Genomic DNA, 25,872 nt, shown 5'->3' with positions numbered 1-25,872 from the left:
ATTGGAGAATGGCTTGAATTCTTATAAATGTGAGTCAATTCTCTATATATTATAGGAATGAGGCCTTTATCAGAACCCTTGGATGTAAAATTTTTTCCCCAGTTTATTGCTTTCAAGAACAGCTTTGAAAATAACATGTTTAATTTATTATTTACTTTAAAAAAAACAGAAAAAAATTTAAATTAAAAAATTTTTAAATAAAAAACCAAGTTGTACATAATAGAAATTTATAGTTTCACAATAATCCTCTTTTTAATAGATTTTGACTAATTTATTTTTCTTTTACATCTCCTAGATTTCCCCATTTCTCTCTCTCCCTTCTTTCAGAAAGGAATACTGTATAGCAAAGAATTTTAATTTTTTTAAAAAAGGAATAAAAAAAATTCAATAAAACCAATCAACAATAAAAACAAAATCCAATATTATATGCAATGTTCAACACTCCTATATTCCAACCTTCACAAAGTAGAAGCAGCTAGCTATATTCTTGTATCTCTTCTTTGGGGCCAAGCTTATTCTTTATAATTTTGCAACATTCAGCTTTCGTTTCACAATACTAGTTTCTGTTGTTTATTTTTTTTTGCATAAATAAATATTCTGGGGAATAGTAATAGTACTTTTTAAGTTAAATGGAAGCTGGAGTCAAAAAGACTTATCTTAAAGAACAAAAGAGCCACATGTGCAAAAATATTTGTAGCAGTTCTTTTTGTGCTGACAAAGAACTGGAATTCAAGGGGATGTCCATTAACTGGGGAATGGCTGAACAAGTTGTGCTATATGAATGTGATGGAACATTATTGGTCTATAAGAAATGATGAGCAGAGACACTGGGGATACAGAAACTGACATGAAATATTCCCTGTCCTCAAAAAATTCAGGTTTTAATACAAAGAGACACATATAAGCAGATATGACTGCAATGTAAAAAGAAACAAAAATGATAAAACTTCAAAAATTAAAATTGAAATGATGAGCAGGTTGATTTCGGAAAAGCCTGGAAAGACTTACTTAAATTGATGCTGAATGAAGTGAATAGAATTAAGAGAACATTGTGCTGGGTACAACAACATTTTCTGATGATCAACTGTGATGGACTTGGCTCTTTTCAACAATTAGGTGATTCATTACAATTCTTAAATAGACTTGTGATACAAAGTACCATCCGCATCCAGAGAGAGAACTATGGGGATTGAATGTAGATCAAAGCATAGTACTTTCTCTTTTTATTGTTGCTGCTGTTGGTTTGCTTGCTGTTTGTTTTTGGTTGTTTTTTTTTTTTCATGTTTTTTCCTGTTTGATCTAATTTTTTTTTTGGTACAACATGACAAATAGGGAAATATGTTTAGAAGAATTGCATATGTTTAACCTATCATCATATTGCTTGCTGTTATGGGGAGGGGGAAGGGAAAAGAGAGGGAAAAAATTTGGAATACAAGATTTTGCAAAGGTGAATGTTGAAATTATCTTTGCATGCATTTATAAAAATCCATGTGTGTGTGTGTGTGTGTGTGTGTGTGAGAGAGAGAGAGAGAGAGAGAGAGAGAGAGAGAGAGAGAGAGAGAGAGAGAGAGAGAGAGAGAGAGAGAGAGAGAAAGAGAGACACTGACTGCAGGTTTCAGGACAACTTGGAAAGACAGCATTTTCCATCTTGGGTCTTTTGGAATTGTCTGTATTATTGAACTGCTGAGAAGTCTGACATAATTGATCATCATACAATATTGATATTATTGTGTACAATGTTCTGGTTCTGCTCACTTCACTCAGCATCAGTTCATATAAGTTTTTCCAGGTTTTTAAAGTTGCATATTCTTAGGAACAAAGATTTAGAACTAGAAGGAAACTAAGAAGCCTTCAAGTTTAGTTTCTCAACATAATTCACAATATTTTATAGATGAGGAAACTGAGACACAGATCATTTAAGGCACATACCTTCAGTCACGCAATTAATGTCTGAGGCAAGATTTGAACAAAGGACTGCTTGACTCCAAGTGCAGTGTCTTATCCAGTATGCATGCTGCATCTCTTTTTCTGTTTTGTAAACATATATTTTCGAAATTTTAATTGCTCCTCTGAGAATTGCTTTAGCTGCATCCAAAAATTTTGTTATGTTATCTAATCATTATCCTTTGGTTTGACGTAATCGTTAATTGTTTCCATGATTTGTCTCAGTTGTTATTCAGAATACCATCTTTAAATCTCCATTTAAATCTGTTTTTTTTTTTTTCCCTTGAGTTCCCTGTATCAATTTTTATTGCATTGAATTGTGGTTGGTAAAGGATATGTTTAATATTTCAGCCTCTTAATATTTATTTATAACTCCTTTACATACCCAGACTATGTCCTAGGGTACAGAGAAATTATAAATAAATATTAGAAGGCAAAAATATTAAACATCCTTTATCAATCACAATTCAATAAAATAGAAAATAATATATAACAATATAAACAAAATCTATAGATCTCAATGGAAATTTCATGATCATATGATCATATAAATATAAATGTCATATATTCTTTTAACCCTCTCCCTGACTATAATTCAAAATCCTCCCACATATGATCCTATACAACCTCTTGGATTAAATGACATTATTTTATCTCATCCTTTTCCAGGAAGTTTGTATTCTTCATATCTTTCTCTTTCTAGTCTAATTTGAATTCTTTTTTTTTTCCACTCATGGGCTACATTCCCACATACTCCTTCTTTAGTTAGATAGCTCATGAGAAAAAGTATTAACAAGAGAATTTAAAATTGATGATTGATTAATAGTTAAAAGTTTTATTAATCACAGCAATGCCAATTGTAACTAATTTCTAAAGTCTTAGATTTAGAACTATTTTGTATAGGGCTTGGCAGTATGATATTTGAGAGGAGATATTACAAGCCACTCTAAGCAAACCAATTATTTGAAGGACATAAAGAAAATGAATGAAGGATGATTCAACCTGGTCATGAGATGTTTTCCCTAGCACTGGATATCTGTAATACAGAGGAGTGTGGGATTGGGGACTTTCCAAGGATGCTGACTAATTCTGTGTCCCTGTTACCATGGGATCTGAAAGACCTCTTTTGCAAGTCAGCATAATTATGTACCAATCACAGTCCTAGTTTAGTTGGCTCTAGTTGACATTATGTAATGGATTTATGTAACCAGACTACATAAAAGGATACTTTGATTGTAGTATGCCTTACTATTATTGCTAGCCTTATCAATAAATTATGTTCAAATTTTTGTACCTCAGTTTCCTTTAATTGTAGAATTATCATAATAAGAATTAAATCTGAGCTCTCTCCTTTGTTGTGTTTCTGTATTACTGCATTTGTAGATCTTACTCAGTGCTTGATTTTTATTCATTTATTTATGTTTATTTTTTGGTGAGATCATTTCTCTAGTGTCTCTTTTCTAAAAATATCAGTTCATAAAAGAAGCAGTAAGTATTATGTAGTAACTGTCATTCTGACTCCTGAGTTAGTTCTGATCTTGCTCTTTGCCTTTAACATTGCCATTCACCTATACTAAAGCTAGTGTATACTTTCTTTGGATCTTTATTCCTCTCTTTCATCCTGGGTGCTAGGCAACATTGGGGTAAGATTCATCTTAAGAAGAATAACTCATACTCAAGAAAGGTAGCCTCCAGTCAACCCTACTACACACAAAAGCTGCATCCTGAAAGTACAGATTAACTATGTACCTTACCAGTCTTTTTATATTACCTCACTGACTAGCTGTTGGCTGTATCCATAGTATTTAGTTCATCTTTTGGCTTATTGATGTAGTTGGGTGGCACAATGAATATAGAGTGCTGGACGCAAAGGCAGAAAGATTCAACTTCCTGAGTTTAATTATGGTCTCAGATATTTAATAGTTGTGTGACCATGAGCAAGTAACTTAACCCTCTCTTCTGCCTCAGTTTCCTCATCTGTAACATAAGCTAGAAAAAGAAATGGTAAGCCATTCCAGTATCTTTGCCGAGAAAACCCCAAATGGGATCACAGAAAGTCAGACATGACCAAAACAACTCAATAACACAACTAGGATAATAGCAAATGTTATTACTATAACAAGTAACGAAAGGTAGTGTAGATAGAGGGCTGACTTTGGAGTCATTCAGATCCTCTCTCTGATCCATAGATATATATATATATCTATGGATATATATATATATATATATGTATAGATAGATAGATAGATAGATAGATAGATAGATATAATCATGAGAAAATAACTTAATCTCTCAATGAACCCAGAGAACACTTGAAGATGAGCCGTACATCTGCTTTGATAGGGAGTTTGCATACTTGGAAGTCTGAGCAGCCAATGAAATCGCAAGTCAAGAGCAGATAATGATGATCTCATAGTGTCCTCCCTAGTTCAGATTCTCATCTGCAGGAAACTAGGAAAAAGATGTGAAGATGGAGACAGTTCCACGTGTGAAGGACACTCAGTAAAAATGCCCAGAGTTTGAAAGATGGAATGTCTAAGTCAAGGAACAGCAAGGAGGCTACTGCATCACAGTTTAAAGTAGATAAAACCTAGCATTCTACTAAGCCAGGAAAATAAGAAGTTTAAGATGTGGTTCCTGATTTGATTGAGAATATGATCTAGTCAAGGAAACACAAAACCTGGTAGAAGGATTTATGATAGTAATATTTGAGCTCTATGTATTGAGTTCTTGAATTTGAAGAACTAAAGCACTGAAGATAGAGGAAATTAAGTGAGCAACATCTATGCAGAAAAAAACTTCTGTAAAAAACCTTATCATGTAACATTGTATAATATAGCAATCAGTTACAGCTTACACATCAGTATCTGTTATAGGGATCAGAGAGAAATTCTACAAAGCATTTGATAAGATCCTTCAAATTAAATCAATATATAATTTGATACTAAGTGAGTTCATTGTAAAAGTTTTAAAAGGAAAAAAAAAGATGAAAAATGGACCAGGAACAAGAAATCTGATGTCTCAATATCATTATTTTCTTTGAGAAAAAATGGGAAAATTTTGTATATGAGACTAATTGATATAACAAAAATAAAATTGATTATGTTTTGACAAAAAACAATTTGTTACTGATGCTAGAATTACTCCTGAAACATAATCATATAAGTAAGACAAGCAACTTGTTAGGGCAAAGAACAAGATTAATATAAAGTTAGGGGGGGAACTTTTAGCCATCGCTAATCAATAAGTAATCAAAGAATATAAACAAATAAGTCTTGAAAGAACTGCAAACAACCATAGGAAAAAATGCTCCCAATCAATAACAATAAGACAAATGTATATCAAACAGCCCTGAATTTTTACTACACACTTAACAAAAGTTGGAGGAGTTGTAAAGAGATAGGCACAATAATGTATTCTTGGCAGAGCTATAAATTGGTTCAACCATTCTGGAAAGCAATTTGGAATTAATGCAAATAAAGTGACTAAAATAGCCATATCCCTAGGCTCAGAGATTCTATTGCTAGAGATATGCCCCAAAGAGGTTATTGACAAAAATATCACTAAAATATTTTTAGCAGCCCCTTTTGTGGTAACAAAGAATTGGCAATAAAGTAGATGCCCACCAATTGGTCAATGGCTAAATAAATTGTGGTAGGTGAATATACTGGAAATGATAAATTCAGACAAGCATGGAAAGATGGATATGAACACAAAGTTTAATATGCAGAGTCAAGAAAGCAATCTATCCAATGATTACAAAAAAATGTAAATGTAAGCAATGACCACAGAACAATTGAAACTGGATGTGGCAAAAATCATAAAAGTACGAACTTGGCCCCAAAAAATAAACATGAGAAGCTATCTCCTTATTTGTGGAAAGCAGAGTTCAGGAGTGTAGCACATTGCATAAGAGGGAATTAAAACAGTAAATTGTTGTGGGAATTGAATGAGTCATATAGACTCCATTTTGTGACTCAATTCTACAGTTGCCTTTCTATTCAGTTATGAATTTAGTCCAATTTCTCTTTTGTGAGAAAACTTTATTCAGTTGTGGGAACTGTAAAAATAACATTACATTATTGAGATTTATCCCCTCATGGCTGGGAAGCTAGACCATCTCTACCTGCTTTTTAGAGGACTTTGACTGGGAACCTAGATTATACTGGCTGATAACCCCGGTCAGATCTGAAAATTGATACAAGGAGTTTTCTCACAACTATACATCTCAAGCAACTTGTATGTCTTATCTGAAAATTGGTCCTATACTATTTAATCAGTTCCTTTGAACATGGATACAAAAACACTTGGAGGGAGGGGAATGAAACATCTCTTTTTTTCTGATTTCAGGGAATTATACCTCTTTGCTTTTCCTATCCCAATTTAGAAATTCCTCCAATTAGAAATCAGATTACCTAATTTTGTATACTACTCAATTGTTTTCTTTTAATTAACTATTTTATTTGATTAATTGTTTTTAATGATGAATATCTCTAAATCCCTGTATTCTAATTCCATGCTAAAGCTGAAGAGGCCTGTTTTTTTTTTTTTGAACAAGTAGCATGCATGCATTGTTTAAAAAATTAATCTACTTGAAAGTTTAAACTTTTGTTTACTCACTTCATCTTCCACACATATAACTTGAGATATTTTATACTATATTGATAAGTTTTTCTGAATTTCCTTCTCTTTAAAATATCTTTAATATTTTATTTTCCTCCCATGTAAAAGTAACTTTAAAATGTGTTCTAAAAAATTTTGAATTTCAAATTCTCTTTTCCCCTTTTCTCCCTTCTCATTAAGAAGGCAAGCAATTTGATATAGGCTATACATGTGCAGGCACGCAAAACATTTTCATATTGGTCATGTTGTAAAAGAAAAAACAGACCAGGTCTCTGGATATTTTAATCATACTTCTGCCATCTTTCCATTGTTCAGTCAGGCAAAGATGGAGACACTTCTGGAAGAACCATCACGATGACTACCCAAGGAGAACCCCACATGTAGTTCATTGATTGGTGATGGAAGTACTAGAAAAACCTCATTTGTAAAATGTTACTTGACTGGTGAATTTGAGAAGAAGTAAGTAGCTACCTTGTGTATTGAGGTCCATTCTCCATATTAACTTAGGTCCTATTAAATTCAATGTATGGGATACAGCTGGCCAAGAGAAATTTGATGGTCTGAGAAACATCCAAGCTCAGTGTGCCATTATAATATCTGATGTAACATCAAGAATTAATTACTAGAATGTACTTAACTGACATAGAGATCTGGTACGAGTATGCAAAAATGTCCCTGTAGTGTTGTGTGGCAACAAAGTGGATATTAAGGACAGAAAAGTCAAGGCAAAATCAATTGTCTTCCACAGGAAGACGAATCTTCACTACTATGACATTTCAGCCAAAAATAGCTGCAACTTTAAGAAGTCCTTCTTTTGTCTTGCTAGAAAACTTATTGGAGACCCTAATTTGGAGTTTGTTGCCATGCTTGCCCTTGCACTCCAGAGGTTGTTGTGGACCCAGCACTAGCAACATAGTATGAGCAGGAATTACAGATTGCTCAAACAACTGCATTCCCTGATGAAGATGATGACCTATAAGGAAGAACAGTATCAAAGGTCTATTTTGATAGGCAACTGTCTTCGTTTTATAGGATGCTGAAGGAGATGAATGAGCTTTGGAGGGAATGTGGCAGTTTAAAAAATATAATTCATATTTTAGGTCTGTATATTTAGCTGTTTTGGCCCACAATTATGTCCCCTTGTGTTAGGATTACTAGGTGAGAACTCAGGTTGTCTGGATAGTGACAAGGTGAGAATTCAGGTTGGACAATTACAAGGTGAGAACTCAGGTTGACTTGATAGAAGGAGCAAGCTCATTGGCTGAAGTGGTTCTTCCCAGAAGCCCTTGCATTATCCCACGCCCATTCTCTGGGAGAATAAAAGAGAGGACACCCAGAGATAGAAGAAGACTCTGCATTGCATCAGGCTTGACGGGGCTCTCTGCAGGAAGGGAAGTCACTTCTCTGGACAAGAGTTAACAGCAACTGCCTGGAGACAACGGTTCACTACAGGAAGAAGAATCTGTCTGAGAGATTTGAGTAGACACAGCAGATCTCTTCCCAGAGAGCGATCCAGCAGCTTCTGGAGACGACAGCTCACTACACCCTTGAGTTTCAAATATAAGACTGCTACAGTCCCATCACAATATTCAGTGGTGAATCTTGTTTGTTACTGTCATTCCTATTCCTTTTTCATTTAGTATATAATAAAGTTGTATTTCAAATATCTAAGCAAGTGAACTTTATATCCTTTGTTTACAATAAGCATTCTAAAGTCTGTTTTGTAAGATCTGTGGTAGATGTGAACCATATTACTATTTAAATGGCCTTCACATTTTTATGAGTAGTTGTTTTTAAAATGTATTTCATGAGCAGGACCAGGAGATCATTATATACTTCAACAACAATTCTATATGATGATCAATTCTGATGGACGAGGCCCTCTTCAACAAGGAGATGAACCAAATCAACTCCAATAGAACAGTAATGAACTGAACCAGCTACACCCAGCGAAAGAACTCTGGGAGATGACTATGAACCACTACATAGAATTCCCAAAACCTATATTTTTGTCTACCTGCATTTCTGATTCCTTCACAGGCTAATTGTGCACTGTTTCAAAATCCGATTCTTTTTATACAGCAAAATAACTGTTTGGACATGTATACATATATTGTATTTAACTTATACTTTCACACATTTAACATGTATTGGTCCACCTGCTATCAGGGGGAAGGGGTGAGGGGAAGGAGGGGAAAAGTTGAAACAAAAGGTTTGGCAATTGTCAATGCTGGAAAATTACCTATGCATAAAATTTTTGTAAAAATAAAGTAAAATAAAATAATAAAATGTATTTCAGTAGGATACATCTGAGTTATACATTTCACAAAGTAAAAATAAGAGCTGGACAGGTTAAAAACTTTGTGCTACTGTTAGGTGAATAATCACAACTTGGTAATAAAGTTTAACAATGTTACTGTATAATTTAGACAGTTAAAATGAGTTTTCATACTAGCTGAATGTAACGTCCCCAAGGTGGCTTGTGGAAGAAGGGTAAAGTTGAAGAATAAAATGATCACATAAGTATTGTACATTTTTCCTATGTGTGAGCTGTCAATAGAAGAGAATTTTAATTTATGTGAATTGAGTATCAATTGAATGCAGCTTTTTAAAGATGATATTGCTTAACATAATGGCAATGGTAACTATGCTTTAAAAGGGTAGCTTTGAGGTGATTATGGAAATAAACTAGACTGTTAACTTCAATTTTGATAATCCACTAAATTCACTATAGGCAAAGTGTTCTTGTAGGGAAGGAAGCATATCAAGACAAAAATCATAAATCAGGTAATGCTGTGATGACCATCATTGGAATAGTAAGAAAATGGATCATATTCAGTGATGTCAATCTAAATTGAAGCCTTGGAAATGAATTTTGTATTTTGGGTTCTATAATAAAAGTGAAGCATTTAATTTAAAAGAAAAAGAAAAAACAGACCAAAGGAAGAAAATAGAAAGAAAAGGAAAGAAAGTTAAAAAAAAAAAAAAAAAAAAACATGTTTCAATCTGCATTCACAAGTACTTCAGAATTGTCTTGGATGATTGTATTGATGAAAATAACTAAGTCATTCACAAAATGTTGATCATTGTACAATATTGCGGTTACTATGTACAATGTTCTCCTGGTTCTATTCCTTTCACTTTGCATTAGTTCATGTACGTATTTTCAAGTTTTTCTGAGAGCATTATACTCATTTTTTTTATAGCATAATAGTATTCCATCACCATCTTATGCTATGACTTGCTCAACCATTACCCATCCACTCAATTTTCAATTTTTTGCTACCAGTAAAATTGCTGCTATAAATATTTGTGTACATATAGATCCTTTCTCCTTTTCTTTAATCTCTTTGGGATATAAATCTAGTAGCAATATTGTTGGGTCAAAAGCTATGTTTGATTATGTAACGCTTTGGGTATAGTTTCAAATTGCTTTCCAGAATGTCTGAATCAGTTCACAATTCTACTGCCAATTCATTAGTGTTTCAATTTTCCCACATCTCCTCCAACATTTGTCATTTTTCTTTTCTGTTGAATTAGCCAATCTGATAGATATGAGGTAGTACTTTAGAGTTGTTTTAATTTGCATTTCTCTAATTAGTAGTGATTTAGAGAATTGTTTAACATGATTGTAGATAGCTTTGATACCTTTATCTGAAACCTGCCTGATATTATCATTTGACTATTTATCGATTGGAGAATGGTTCTTAATTTTATCACTTTGGTTCAATTCTCAATATATTTGAGAAATGAGGCCTTTATCAGAGAAACTTACTAAAAAAATTTTTTTCAGTTATGATCACTAACTCAATATTTCCCTCCCATCTTATTTTCCCCTCTGCTTATCCTATTTCCTCTCTCAACGCATCCATCCTCAAGTATTTTGTTTCTGTCTACCACTTTCCCCAGTCCTCCCTGTTGTTGATCAATTCCTCACCCCTTCTCTTATCTTCTTTCCCTCCTATTTTCCCTTCTAGGGTGAGACAGCTTTTATACCCAATTTGGTCTGTGTATTATTACGCTTTTTGAAATATTTTAAATTAGAGTAAAGTTCAAGTACTCTGACCCCCTTCCACATCTCTCATCTTCCCTTCCATTGTAAGAGTTCTTTCATGCCTTTTTGTGTGTGAGATAATTTACTCCATTCTACATTTCCTTTTCCTCTTTCCCCAGTGCATTCCTCTTTCTCTTCTCTTAGTTTTGTTTTTTTAGACATCATTCTATCCTATTCAGCTCACATCTGTGTCCTCTGTCTGTGTATATATCTTCCAACTGCCCTAATAATGAGAAAAATTTTAGGAGTCAAAAAGTATCATTTTCTCATGTAGGAATATAAACAGTTTAACTTTTTTGAATCCCTTATGACTTCTCTTTTTTGTTTACCTTTTTATGCCTCTCTTTAGTCTTGTATTTGAAAGTCAAATTTTCTATTCAACTCTGGTCTTTTCATCAGGAATGCCTAAAAGTCCTCTATTTCATTGAATATCAATTTTTTCCCCTAAAGAATTTGATTCTTGGTTATAATCCTATCTCCTTTGCCCTCTGGAATATAATGCTCTAAGCCCTTTCATCCTTTAATGTAGAAGCTGCTAAATCTTGTATTATTCTGAGTGGCTCCACAATATTTGAATTGTTTCTTTCTGGTTGCTTGCAATATTTCTCCTTGATCTGGGAACTCTGAAATTTGTCTATAATATTCCTGGGAGTTTTCATTTTGGGATCTCTCTCAGAAGATAGCCCAGGGATTCTTTCAATTTCTATTTCACCCTTTTGGTTCTAAAATAGCATAGCAATTTTCCTTGATAATTTCTTGAAAGATGATATCTAGATTTTATTTTTGATCATGGATTTCAGGCAATCCTTTAATACTTAAATTCTCTCTCCTGGATCTATTTTCCATGTCAGTTGTTTTTCCAATGAAACATTTCACATTCTCACCTATTTTCCATTCTTTTAATTATGTTTTATTATTTCTTGATGTTTCATAAAGTTATTAGCTTTCACCTGCCCAATTATAATTTTTAATGAGTTATTTTCTTTAGTGAGCTATTGTACTTCCTTTTCTATTTGGCCAATTCTACTTTTTAAGGAGTTCTTTTCTTCAGTGAATTTCTGTACCTCTTTTTCCATTTGAACAATTCTGCTCTTTAAGGAGTTCTCTTTAATGGGTTTTTGTGCCTCTTTTACCATTTCATCTATTCTGACTTTTTTAAGTGATATTTTTTCTTGCATCAGTCCCATTACTTTCCCCAATTTTTCTTCTACTTCTCTTATTTGATTTTTAAAATTCCTTTTGAACTCATCCAGGAATTTGGAGCAAGGGAGAGACTTGAGGAAAATTCACATTTTTCTTTGAGGCTTTGGATGGAATAGTTTTGACTTTGTCATGTTATTTTGAGTTAATGTTTTGATTTTACCTGTGACTATATCCATCATTATAATAACAGTTGGTTTTTTGTTTGTTTGTTTTGTTTTATTGTTTGCTCATTTTCCCAGCCTATTTCTTGACTTTTAACTCTATGTTAAGTAGGGCTCTGTTCCTAGGCTTGTGTCAAGCTTCAGACTTTTCTTGCTACTGATCTCAAAACTATTTCTGGGATTCTATTAAATCTGGGATTTAATTCCCTCAAGATGGCACGATCTAAGGAGAGGTGTGGTTACTGTTCTCCTGGCTTATGCTCTGGTCTTCTGGGATACAAGTACGTTCTCCCCCCCCCTCCCCCAGCTCTGACCAGGGTATTTGCTCCTCTGAAGCTTCAAGCTCTCCTGAGATAGTGCTCCTCTTCACCTTGATAGTGACATCCAGAACTGGGACCCAAATAAACTCATGGGCAATGAGATAATGCCCTGCAGTCAATGCCACAAATGCACCCCTGCAACCTCTTTCTGCCTAGTTTTCTGATTTCCCTTCCTCATCATCAGAAGCTGATGCTGCCAAATTTTTTTGCCCTCAAGGCCTGCTGCTAGTTTGCTGGGGTGCAGTCTGCTCTAACACAGCATGCACTGAGCTATGCACCATTCTCCTGCAGGTAAAACAGACCTTTTCTATTGACCTTTTAAGTTGTCTTGGGCTGGAAAATTGTTTCACCCATCCTTTTATGGATTCTGCCTCTCCAGAATTTGTTTTAAAGTGTTAAAGTTTTTTAGAGAGGAATTTGGGAGAGCTCAGTTAAATCCCTGCCTTTTCTCTCCTATTTTGGCTCCACTTCCTTTTTCCTTTTTAAAAATCTTTTTTTTTTTTTTTTTTTTTTTTTTTTTTTTAAATAACAGATGACTCTCTGGAAGAGAGATATGAAGAGAAATTTAAGCAAAATGTGTTAATAAAAATCTTTTTTAAAAGCTGAGATAAAGTATAAATTTATTTAAATATGTCATGCAATTAAAATACCTGAAACATGACCAAGCTAAACAAGCTATTAACATTGAAAAATGGGTCATGAACAGACAAAAGGATCTTAGTACTGATTACAGAGATTTCATACAGTAGTTTAACCACTATAAATTTACATAAAACCAAAAGAATCTCAAAGTCTCTTTATTCAGCAAATATTTGACTTTTTTATTTTTGCAAAATGGAGAAATGTGACAATAAAGAGCAATGCCAATTTAAAATATAAACTCATTTATAAAACCTAATGGAGAAATATTGTAAAATATTATGAGCATTATCATCCATAAAACAGAGAAGCTATGGAGGATAAGACAAAGTAAAAAAAGTTAAGCAAGTGATTCAATTAAAGAAAGGCTTCCTAAGGGCATTTTAGGATAAAACTGGAAAGAGAACAAGACATAGACCAAAGATGAGTGTTCAATTTTTAAAAAATTCAACAAGCATATATTAAATACCAGCTATCAGGCCTCAAGGCATTATATAAATAAAAGGTTGTCTTGTTTTGTTTTGTTTTAGCTTTATTAATGCATTTTTTTATATCACAATCATGGCTAGTTATACCCAATAACCTTCCCTTATGATGACATACCCAACGGCATATATGACATTCTATATCTATACTAGCCAGTCTTTAAAAAAATAAAAATAAAAAGCAAAGCAAGAATGCATGTTTCTTCATGTACCTCCTAGAGCTTAACACTGTTCATTATAATTACCCAGCATTTGGCTTCATTATATTGATCTATTTATTTAATAGGATACTTTGGAATTGAATTACCATAAGATCAACATTGGAAGGGAGCAAGATGTGTTAATGACAAAGAAAGGATGGAAGGATTAGAGGTTGTGATGAGAGCCAAGAATTGGTTTAATAAGGATGAATCGTGCTGAAAGGCAAAAAGGAGAGAGAGAATGAAAAGAGATATGATCAGATATGTCTCAGGGTTTCAAAGGAAAGGAATACTTGTGCTTAATAATGAGGTCCAAAGTGTGACCAATCATTCCTTCAAATGGCTGAGGTAGAATAGAAAAATAAGACATGGAGACTGAGAAAAGTTAGGATGTTAAGGGAATCATCAGTCCAAATATTAAAATCCCCTGGCTTAAGAACATTTGATATTAGTGATTTGGAATTTGGTTGCACATGGCTATTCATAGCTTGTGATTCTTTTGAAAACTATTTGCTCATATCCTTTGGTAAAATATTTATTGCTCATACAAGGATTCGTATAATAAGCTTAATCCAATGGGGTTCTCATACTTGGATTCTTAACATTTCACCTCATGACATGTTTATAGAGGAGGAAAAAATAGCATTGAAATGAACAGAAATGGAAAAAGCATCAAATGTAGACAGAAAAGGTCAATGTTGAAAGTGGCAGAATTTGGGGAGCTTTGAAGAATATTCTCAAAGTAACTAGGAAAGAGAAAGCACTAAATTGATGGAAAATTTGGAACTATTACTACCTGCTCAAAAAAAGGGATAACAGAGAGTAGATAATTCTCATCTACATAAAATTTTTATGCCAATAATTACACATGCATCAAGGTCATCCTTTGTGAGGGTATTAGAAAGGAATTAGCAATTTTCCACTAATTATATGCCATGGTATTAGAATCATACAACTTTACCATCACATAATTGACTGAAAAATATAGAAAAAAACAACATCCTATTGTATTTAATTTCTGACTATTAAAAAAAGCTTTTAAATAGGTAAGGTTGGGACTGTAATTGAATAATGAAGAGAGTTGACTGGATTGCCTTTAGGAAAACTTTCTGTTCTGTTAATGACTCCAAACTTTTACTTGAAATGAAGGCCTATCTTTTAAAAAATATTTTATGTTTTCCCATTCCATTTAAAAACAATTTTAATATGGTTTATATATATAAATGCAATCATGCAAAATATACTTCCATATTAACCATGTTGAAAAAGAAAACATAGACAAGAAAAAAAGAAAAAGAAAGAAAATAAAAAATAAATAGTATGCTTTGATCTGCATTCAGATTCCATCAGTTCTTTCTCTGGAAGTAGAAAGCATTTTTTTTTTTTTTAAATCATATGTACTTTTGAATTGTCTTGGTGAGAATAGCTAAGTGTAGTGTTCCTGTTGGTTTTCTGGAGGTCTCTGGACCAGCCTTCCTTTCAGCCTGCTAATCACCACAAGAATAGCCAGGGATAAAATCCAAATTCTTTATTGTCTCCTTGCCTGGGGCTGGGCTAGCTTTCTGGAGGCCCTTCCGATTGTACTTGGTCTCTGGGGAAAGCAGGACAGGCCAACCACCACAATGGTGTGAGATGGAGTGAATCTGTCCAAGGGCTTGTGCTCCAGCCTCCAGCCACCACAAAGGTGGGAAATGGAATGAATGTGTCTTGTGTCTGTCCTGGCTGAGTTTGTCCCAGTTTATATGCTCTCTTATAATTAGATCATTTACAGTAAACTGAGTATAAACCAACCATTATATCACTAGGGAACCATTATTTGTTGTAAGATTAAATCAATCATACTGAACTAGAAAACTATTAATCACCATGCTAAACTAGACAACCATTGTTGTCTTATCAATTCCACTTAGCACCCTGTAAGAATTCTCGTTTCAAGTACAGAATTCTGACCCATAACAGCTAAGTCATTCATAGCTGATCATTTTACTATATTGTTGTTACTGTGTACAATGTTCTGCTTATTTCATTTTCTATCAGTCCACATAAGTCTTTCCATGTTCTTCTGAAAATACCCTGCTCACAATAGTATTGCATCACAATCATATACTAGAACGTGTTCAATCATTCCCCAATTGATGGTCATTCCCTCATTTCTGATTCTTTACTACCTCTAAAAGAGCAACTATAGGTCTTTTTTTTTTCTTTTTTCTTTTCTTTCTTTTTCTTTTTTTTAATTGCTACAAACCAAGTAGTGGTATTATTGGATCAAAGCATGTGCACAGTTTTATAGCTCTTTGAGCATAGAAGGTTCATCTTTTTAATGTTTCTTCTGTGTTACTTAGCTGTTAGTCACAGAATCTCCAAAGAATTGAAAAGATCTTCCAGAGGGCATCGGAAAGGTATTAGAGTATTTTGCAAATCCTTTCATAGAGTGTGACAATTTATGACCTCATTTGGAGTTTTCTTGTCAAAGCCACTCAAGTGGTTTGTCAACTTTCAGCTTATTTTACAGATTTTACTGAGGCTAACAGGGTTAAAGTCACTTGCCTAAACACATAGCTAGTATCTGATGCTGGATTTAAACTCAAAAAGATGTCTTTCTGATTCCAAGCCCAGTGCTCTATCCATGTGTTACATGCAGTGATGTGGAGTAAAGACTGTCACCAAAATGTTTTACTAAGCATGAGATCTTTGGCAAATCATTTAGCCTCAGTTTCCTCACCTGTAAAGTGAAGATAAGAAAGGACTAAGGTGAGAGTGACAAAAGATAAGCAAGCATGGGTTGGGTTACAATCTGTATCATTGGGTGGAATATCCATTTTGATAAGATCACAAATTAAACTGAGTTTTTTTGAAAATTCTTGTCTCATCCTTGTTAAAAAGTCAGAAAATCCCAAGAGAGCAGGCAAAGATGTTTTTCTTTGAAACTTTGTTTACCTCTGCCAATGTCTATGCTAGAGTTCTACCTTAACAGGTGCTTAATAAATAGTAAAATGAAATGAGGACAGGAATGAAGGTTTTCTTCCTTTGTGGAACAGTTTACATGGATAAGTAGGATTTTGAAAATAGCGGGCAGAGGAATCACAGAATCTCGACGCTGGAGTGGACTTCTCTCGGATCGCTCCTAGTACAATCCATACTTGAACAGAAATTCTCAAAAAAAATGATCATTCAGAAATTGCTTCAAGACCTGTTGGCTTTATGTGGAAACCAATAGACGGTCACATCTAGGAGCCTGTAGTCCTATCCGTCCGATTTTTCCATGTTAAATATTCACGAGCGGAAGTGGGTGCGACCCTCACAATAACTGGAGGTAAGTGGTCCCAGTTCTCCACAGAGTCTTTCTGAATGATTGAGGAAGAGAGATCTGGATGAGGTGAGTGAAACAAAGTTTAAAAGAATTAATTTCTGATTCCCTCTTAGGAGAGTTCATTGGAAACCTTTGTGTTTTTAGGTTTGGATCCCTAATTGCTTTTAGAGGAAATGTTTTGAAGAGGAAAAGTGAGGAGGGAAAAGAGGATTTTGTTTTGTCTTATTAAATATTATTTTAGAAAGCTTTATGTTTGATTCAAAATTAAGCATCATCCAGACTGATTTTGTATCTCATCTCTTTGTGATCTTGGCCAGAGTATTTTATTTCTGGACCATAGTTTCCTCATCTATGAAATGAAGGGAAGGGAGAAGATCGCTTAGATGTCTTCCCATTTTCAAAATCTATGAAAAATTTTGCAACTAATTCCATTGGCCTAAAACGAGGTATGTGCAACGTGGAGGTGCTGGAGAAGCAGGTGTCCCCCATCTTCTGAAGCGCGAGCGTTCACACACAGCTAAAGTCCCAAATCACTTCTCTGTCTTGCACCCTTAACCACGCAGGAGGCCCCTCGGAGAGGGCGAAAAGAAGGGGGGAATTTGGAGGGAAGGAGGGAAGTTGACATCTTCCTGCCTGCTCCTTCCTGAGCAGAAATGGGAGCAAATGACTTTCCTGCGCCATCTCCTATATTAATTATTCATGAGCAGCAGAAGAGGGCGGTTCTAACTCTCCACCATAACCAGCGGCTCCAATTCTCCCATATTATTCATTTAGGAACTGGAAGTGGACAGGTCCAATCCCCTCATTACATTAATTAACCGTAAATGGGTGTGGCCCTCCATATTAATTATTCACGAGAAGAGGACGAGTCCAACTGCCTTATTTACCATTCACTTCCCCGAAGAGGAGAACGGACACCGCCCTTTCACATGCATTATTCATGAGCACTGAATGGGTCCAATCGCAGTTCTCTATGTTAATTATTCTCGACCGAAATGAAAGATTGGGTGAGGAAGATATTCAACCTTCTCATATTAATCCGAGGTAAATGGGTCCAGAGCTACATATTAATTATTCCTGAAGTAATGGGCGAGTTCAATCCCTCTATTTAACCAAGGTAAGCGAATCCCATTTCGACAGATTAATTATTCAGGAAGTGGGCGGATCCTTGATATTAATTATTCAGAAGTGGGTGAGTCTAACACTTATTTGCCATGTATAAACTGAAGTGAGTTGGCGAAACCCCGTCACTTAAATTCGAGGTAAGTGGTACCAGTTTTCCATATTAATTATTCATGAATAGAAGTAGATGGAAGGCGGGTTCGACCTTTTTACAATAGCCCGAGGTAAGTGCCTCCAGTTCTCCACGTTGAATAATTATATTTATGAACACAATTATTTAAATAATTACTATACCCTAATTATGTCCATGACAGAAGTGGTAGAGTACAACTTTCACTTAAACCCGAGTTGAGGACTTAAATCTCCTTAATGATTATTCATAAACCTAAGCGGGCGGGCCCAACTCTCCCTCATTAAGTAAGCGGCTCCAGTTCTCCACATTGAATAATTATATTGTTAAACACAAGTATAGTATTATAAGACTTCTTATAGAGTAATTATATTCATGACAGAGGTGGGCTCCAACCAATCCCGAGGTAACTGACTCCGGTTCTCTATATTAATTATTCATGAACCGAAAGTAGGGGTGAGCCCAACACTCTCCATTTAACCATTCATGAGGTGAGGTAAGTTAATCTCATGGGCCGAAGAAGGAGGGAGTGAGGGCGGGTTTCAAAGTGAGAAGGAATGGCTGGAGGCAATCTTCGGCTTCACGTGCTGAGGGAGGGGCCTTGGGTGTTAGGGAGGGCGGAAGAGGGCGACGGAGGTGGAAAAGTTTAAAAGTCGGTTATTTATTATTCATGAGGGGGTGGGAGCAAGGGCGCCGGGCTCGCCCCACTCCTGGGCGGGTTCCAAATTGATTATTCATGAGGGCGCGCGGGCGGTCGTGGAGGAGGCTGTAGCGGAGGAGACTGGGAGGGCGGGAAGACAGCGGAAGCGCCTCTAGGTCACGAGCCTCCCCACCCCTCTGCCTTCCCCACTTCCTCCCACGCGGGGAGAACTTGAGAGGGACTATATTTTTTTAGAAAAAAAATTTACTTTTTTTTTTTTAAAGATTTAGGCTTCAAGTGGAGGGTTAAGGGGCGAAAAATCGACCCCTCCTCGTTTTCCTGTGACAGCCCGGGAAGGGAACTGTCTAATCCTGTGGTAAAAAGTGAGCTCCAGGCGCTTTCCTTGAGGAGAGGCTCGCAGCTGCTCGGATAGAGCTCCAGTGGGGGAGGAGGGGGACGCCACCTGGAGACCCCAACCCTGGAGAGGCCTCGCCCCGGTCCCCTTCCCCTCCTTCTTCGTTTCCCGGAGGTCCTCTCAGAACTCCTCCCCAGGGGCTGGACCAGAGAGGCTCCTCAGCCTCGGCCTGTCCCAGCCTGGGGGAGGGGGGGAGGGACTGACTCCGGGACGTGGACGTGGCCTGCCGGGGCCTTTCTGCCCCGGGTTACTGGTTTTCTTTTTTAAAAAAGAAAAAAAAATACTTCCTAAAAAAAAAAAGAGATCTCTCCCTAAGCCCTAGTAAGCTTTCAAAAACTTGCTACTGTATCAAAAGCAAAAAAGAAAAGAAAAAGCTAACTTAATTTAAATATTTTAGGAGATTGGCATGAAAACATTTAAGTGTATTTGGAAAGTCATTCCCTTCCCCCCCCAAAAAAAAGCCTGAGCTGACTGGACCAGTGAGCAAAAGCTGGAGATGTACAAAGAAGTTTGCACACCCCTTTATCCTTCCTTAAAATAAGGGTTTGGCTTCCTTCAGGCTAAAAGGAGATCGGACGAGGTGATCTCTGGGTTCTATTCCACCCAAAGTTGTAACTTAGGCATGTGCAAGTGAGGGAAGCTAAGGGAAAGTGGGTGTAGGGGGATCACTGATGCACATTTTAAAGTGAATTTAGGGCAGAAGAACGCATTAATCTTTTGAAGGGATGAAAAAATTGTGTATGTGTATAAAATGTGTAGCACTTTAAAATGGTTTTTATTTCCCTACTTTAGCCAAGCAGCAGGTATAAGTGGATGTCCTAGAAAGAAGAGAAGAGACTACTGGACCTCAGTCATTGAAGAGAGCTGCAGGCCATTATTAGTGTCATGTTTTAGTTGGATCCTCTGAGAAGTGTAAGCTATGTTATGCTTTTCTATTTTCATTGGCAGAGCTTGTAAAATAACAATGACTTTTGTAAATGACAATGTAAAATAACAGTGACTTTTAAAAATAATTTTTCTGTTTTCAGGACATGACCTAAAAAGTAATGCAAAGTTCTTAGATATGTTGTTATAAGTTGCTAAAATTGTGCTTGAGCCAATCAAAAATTAAGCTTTAGGTTTATTTTATATTTCAACTATCATGTGATTAATTTAAGATACATTAAATAGAGTGAAGTTCCTTAAATGAATATGTCATAAGTTAGTGCAGTATTCTGGGCACAAAGCAGAAAATAAATTGTGTTCAATCATATTTGCAGTGCTTTAGTGAAATGTCCTGATTGTTTAATTCCTTCAAAAAAAAAAAACAACCCCAAAACCTGTATTTATACTGAAGTTAAGTATTTTCTGAAATACAATAATCAAATACCACAAAATCATATTGGGCAATTTGGCTATACATATCAAGAAAGATGTTTTATGACTGACTGCTTCATTGAAGTAAAAATTTATTGACTTTTACAAACTTTATCAGTAAATCTTTTTTCAAAGCATTGGTCAGTTTCTCATTAAAGAAGGTTAGTAATTCTTATCTAAAAATGGAATCAAAGGGAAATTTAGTTGTTTGTTTTCTTTTTGAGTTGTATTCATTTAACAAGACTCCAATAGCATTTATAATCTCAATATATTAGAGCCTGACAATATAAATACAGTATATTCAATTTTTGAAATCTATAATCTCTCTCTTTTGGGGGGAGGGGAGATTGTTTTTCTTGCTTATCTATAAGATGCATGATTGTAATTTTTTTTCCTAAAAACCTTTTTTTTTTAAATTTTATAATTATAAAATTTTTGACAGTACATATGCATGAGTAATTTTTTTTATGACATTATCCCTTGTATTCATTTTTCCAAATTTTCCCCTCCCTCCCTCTACTTCCTCCCCTTGATGACAGGCAATCCCATACATTTTACATGTGTTACAGTATAACCTAGATACAATATATGTGTGTAAATCCAATTTTCTTGTTGCACATTAATTATTAGCTTCCGAAGGTATAAGTAACCTGGGTAGATAGACAGTAGTGCTAACAATTTACATTCGCTTCCCAGTGTTCCTTCTCTGGGTGTAGTTGTTTCTGTCCATCATTGATCAACCGGAAGTGAGTTGGATCTTCTTTATGTTGAAGATATCCACTTGCATGATTGTAATTAGTTCCAAAATCATTATTTTCCTTGTCTTAGAATATATTCAATTCAATTAAATATTCAGCTTACTAATAAGTGCAGAGATTATGATTAGCAGTTATTGAATAGATAGGGTGGACACAAAGATAAATAAGACATGCCCTTGCCTTCATAGAATTTACAACCTACTAAAGGAATTCACTGCATGCATTCAACTGACTATAGTACAACATGCCTTGGGACATCACATAAAAGAAGTGAGAAATGTGACCTGCCAGTTCCAAGGAAGGAAAGATAAATTTTGATTAGGAGAAGGGAGAGTTTATGGAAGTGGTAGTATTTGAGGCTAAATCTTGAAATGGTTTTTTCAAAGATGAAGGCTTGGAAAATAGCAAAGGAGGAAAGTTGAAGAAATAAAGTAGCATCAAAGAGAAAAATGACCGAAGTCAAAGACTCTACATTCAAATCCTGCCCCTTAAACTTCCTATTTGTATCACAGTGGGCAAATCACTTAACTTCCCTGGACTTCAGTTTACTAATCTGTAAAATGAGGGGACTGAACTAGGTCACTGAAATTATAATCAAAAAAGGGGGCCACTAATCTATAGATAGGGATTTGTGCTGATTGCATATTGACTTAATTTAAAAATGTAATATTATGTTTTATTGCATTTTAATTTATTTCGTTAAATATTTCCCAAAGACATTTTAATCTGGTTCTTGCCGTATTTGGGAATTTTGCTGGCTTCTCTTTGACACCGCTGAAAAAGAAGTGTAATGAAGTTCTTTCTGTCTCTAGATACATGATCCTATAATTGGATAGAAGTGGGAATGATAGATCTGTGAAGAAGGCTATCTCATCTACATGCACATATGTTTCAGTTAATAAGGAGCCTTTGGCTAGGAGTTACTGGTTTAGAAATGTTTCAACTGCCAATATTGTTGTTATTTGGTCATTTTTCAGTTGGATCAATTTTTCATGTCCCCATTTGAGATTTTCTTGGCAAAGACACTGGAGTGTTCTGCCACTTGCCTTCTCCAGCTCATTTTACAGATCAGAAAACTAAGGCAAACAGAGTTCAGTGAGCTGCCCAGGGTCATACTGATGGGGTTTTAGTGGCAGTCAGAGAGTTGTGAGAATCTCCTTTTGGTTGGCACAGGTCCTTTGTGAAAGAATTCATGAACCTGAAATATTAATGGCAAAAAGGAAGTTTTATTGGCCTTGCAGAAGTCAGCTTTGCTAGGAGAATGACTTCCTTAGTGGCAGAGAAATAACAAAAGGTTTTTCCACTGAGAAGAGAATGTCTTCACAGCAGGCAGGGACCTGGCAGCCATGCCAAAAAGGCAAAGCATATTACTTTGGACATTCTGCGAAGAAGTGAGTTTAGAAATATCCTTTATTGAAAATATGAGGCTCAGGTTTCAGGTTGAAAAGAAAGCCAAAGTTCCCAGACTAGATCTCCAATTACTGGAAATAACTTTTTGAAGGCTTCTGGAATTTGGAATCAATGAGGTGATTTGCCTTAGAAAAGCCCAGGTAGGAGTATATGCTTTCATAGACTCTCTGGAGTCTGGGAGTTCAGGAATCAGAGGGGACAGAATTTCAGTGTTAATTTTACAGATCAAAAGGGAACACAGTTTTCATACCCCCGTAAATACAACTAGTTAGTATCTAAGACCAGATTTGAACTCAGGAAAAGGAGTCTTCCTGTAGGTTTATTACACTGAGAAAAATAACTCAGTGGGCAAAATCCTTTTAGGACCTTTTTTTGCAAATATTTGGGCACATAGGCTTTGATTATAATGGGGTTTGTTTTTGTTTTTTGACCCGGAGCTGGGGACCAATCTCCAGATGAATTTGAGGGACTAATTTTCAATTTAATAGAGGGTAATGATTATGCCCCAAGCCCAAGATCTCTAATTGAATTGAATGAGGTTACTTTTCTGGGAGTTTCCCCTATAAACAGGAGGGTCGGGTTTGAGATTTCTAACCCAGGACTATATCACTGCAATACCTAGCTGCCATATTCAGCTGGCAATGTTGAATGGCAAATGACTAAAGTACAAGAATTCCATAAAGGTAACTACATAAATTGTATATCATATTAATTAAAACAGAAATTGTGTCCCCTTTTATATGGGAAGACATTTGTACCTTATCAAGCTAACCTTTGGGCATTTTAAAAAATCATAGCATCAGACTTGGTTCTTTTCATAATGAGGTGATTCACAGCAATTTCAATAGACTCGTGATGAAAAATGTCATACCATCTAGAGACAGAATTATGAAGACTGAATGTGGATCACAACATAGTATTTTTGCCTTTTTAAAAATTGTTTGCTTATTTTTTTTTCTTTCTCATTGTTTTTTCCTCTTTTAATCTGATTTTTCTTGCACAACATCATGAATATGTGTATGCCAACTCAGCATTACCTACTTTTGGGTATACCCTTGTTAATTCCCACTCTACATTCCCTATTGCCAGTCTCTCCTAATTCCCAGGCCCTCAGAGAAATCTTCGGTCACTGTCTTTTGCAGTGCTTAAACCAATTTTACCAAGTTTACCTCGTCTGAGATCTTCAGAGATCTCTGGCCATCATTTCATAAGAATGATGGTTTAAATACACGATAGAGCACTCGAGAACAGCCATGTGCAAGCTCAAGATCTTTTATTCATGTGTTAACATCCTGCCTAGCTGACCTCCTGCTGACTCCCAGTGAACTCCAGGTCAAAGAGGATCTGCTTCCTCCTTCCACAGCTTAAATAGGGTCTGTGAAGTCACACGCACAGCCAATCAGAGAAGGAGACACCTCCCGTTAATGATGTGGATCTCAATGTGACCAGAGTTCCCGCCCACAAGGCAGTCCCTACAAGTACACAGAAGCCCACTTCCAGGGTCTCTTTATTGCCTGTTTACTTCCTATTCCACTGTATGTGACCTCCTCCGACCCTTACAGAAATATATTTAGAAGAATTGCATATGTTTAGCCTATATATTGGATTGTTTGCCATCTTGGGGAGGGAAATGGTGAGGGAGGGAAGAAGAAAAATTTGGAACATAAAGTTTTGCAAAATTGAATTTTGAAAAATGATCTTTGCATATGTTTTTTTGAAAACTAAATACTCTTGGGGAAAAAAATCATAGCATCATAGATCAAAAACTAGAAATCACCTCCCAGACTATCCAATACAACCTCCTCATATTACAAATGCGGTGTGGAGAAGTTAAATAATTTGTATAAATTCATTCTTAGCTAGTAAGTAGATAGTGTAGTTCAGTTTAAAAAAAAACAAAGCAAGTCTTTCTAGATTCAGAAGACCTGAGTTCCAATCCTGCCTCTAATACTTGCTATCTGTGTAATGTTAGGGCAAGTCACCTTTCCTCTTGTGCTACCTGTGTAACCTCCTTGAGACTCAGTTTCCTTACTTGCACTAGATGGTCCTCGAGATTTCTTCCATCTCTAGGTCTGTGATTGTAAGAGCTGGGATCCGATTAATATCTACGAGCATTAATCAAGCACCTACTATGGGCAAGGCAATATGTAGCTTTATGTTCGAGAATCTTATATGGGGGGACAGAAAGGAACAATATGCCCATAAATACACAAATACAAAATATATGCAAAGTAAATAGAAATGAGAAAATGTCTATAAAAACATTTTATGAACTTATACGAAATGCCAACTACTATTATTATTTCTAGCCAGAGAGTTAAAGGAAATTATAATGGAAGAGAGAACCTTGGGCAAGTCACATCCCCACTCTACGCCTCAGTTTCCTCATCTGTGAAATTACATTCCAGCTTAAATCTTATGATGCTAAGCAAGTCCAACCAGGCAGAATGGATAGAATGTTAATTTATGTAGATTGGAAAGAAGAAGGAAGGCATTCCAGAGTTAGGGAAGGTTATGTGAGCAAAGAAATAACTAGTCAGTGTGAAGTGTAAAACTACTACAGCAAGGTGGTGTAATATTCATTAATATCTTCATTTTCTTTGGTTCTTTTCATTGTTTCATTTTCTTCTCTCTTCATCCATCCCCCCCCCTTTTTTTTTAACTAGGAGAAATTTACTAGATAAGGAAAAGGATGACATCCGTTGTAAGTACCAGTTTCACCTTGATTCCCAACCAGAAATACAGACGTAGCAACCGACGATCCAACCATTCTTGCAACATTCTTGGCTCAGATTCTCAAAACTTATCAACACTTGGAGATTTTAAAGCATTGCCATTAGAACTTTTCCAAATAATTTTGGAATATCTGTCAGGTGAGGTTTTAGGAGAGGAAATACTGCTGTAAGTACAACTATAGAATTCACCATATCCATGTGCCCTAAAAAACTTTTACAAATTCTTTGCAATGGGTCCTGCAGCATTTTAAACATATTTTGACTTAGCTTAAATTAGTTTCTATTCTTAATTTTCTGAAGTTTGATAATAATAGATGCCTGTGACTGTGGTACCCCATCTTTTTTTGGTTCCTGTAACCCTTGGTTT

At 35.6% G+C, this 25,872-nt stretch overlaps 1 protein-coding gene and 1 pseudogene across 4 annotated transcripts in view; both read left to right on the top strand.

Moving 5' to 3' along the window:
- Positions 1-6,921: 6,921 nt before the first annotated feature.
- LOC141541339 (GTP-binding nuclear protein Ran pseudogene) lies at positions 6,922-7,546 on the top strand (annotated as a pseudogene).
- Positions 7,547-17,821: 10,275 nt separating this feature from the next.
- The window catches only part of FBXO47 (F-box protein 47), a 30,022-nt gene continuing 21,971 nt past the window's right edge, over positions 17,822-25,872 (top strand). The window contains exons 1-3 of one of the 4 annotated variants that reach the window (XM_074261354.1): positions 17,822-18,056; positions 20,039-20,158; positions 25,437-25,474. Coding sequence is in view for 3 of the 4 variants with exons in the window: in XM_074261352.1 (XP_074117453.1) it covers positions 25,463-25,643 (181 nt within the window). In the remaining variant the exon portion in view is untranslated. Of the gene's footprint in view, positions 18,057-18,958; positions 19,215-20,038; positions 20,159-25,436; positions 25,644-25,872 lie in introns of those variants that run through there. The other 3 variants (XM_074261352.1, XM_074261351.1, XM_074261353.1) reach the window with 3 other exon arrangements.

The sequence above is a fragment of the Sminthopsis crassicaudata genome, chromosome 4 (assembly GCF_048593235.1).
Source record: "Sminthopsis crassicaudata isolate SCR6 chromosome 4, ASM4859323v1, whole genome shotgun sequence".
Taxonomy (NCBI): domain Eukaryota; kingdom Metazoa; phylum Chordata; class Mammalia; order Dasyuromorphia; family Dasyuridae; genus Sminthopsis; species Sminthopsis crassicaudata.
The sequence above is the reverse complement of the archived record's forward strand: the minus strand, read 5'-3'. Positions and strand labels throughout refer to the sequence as shown.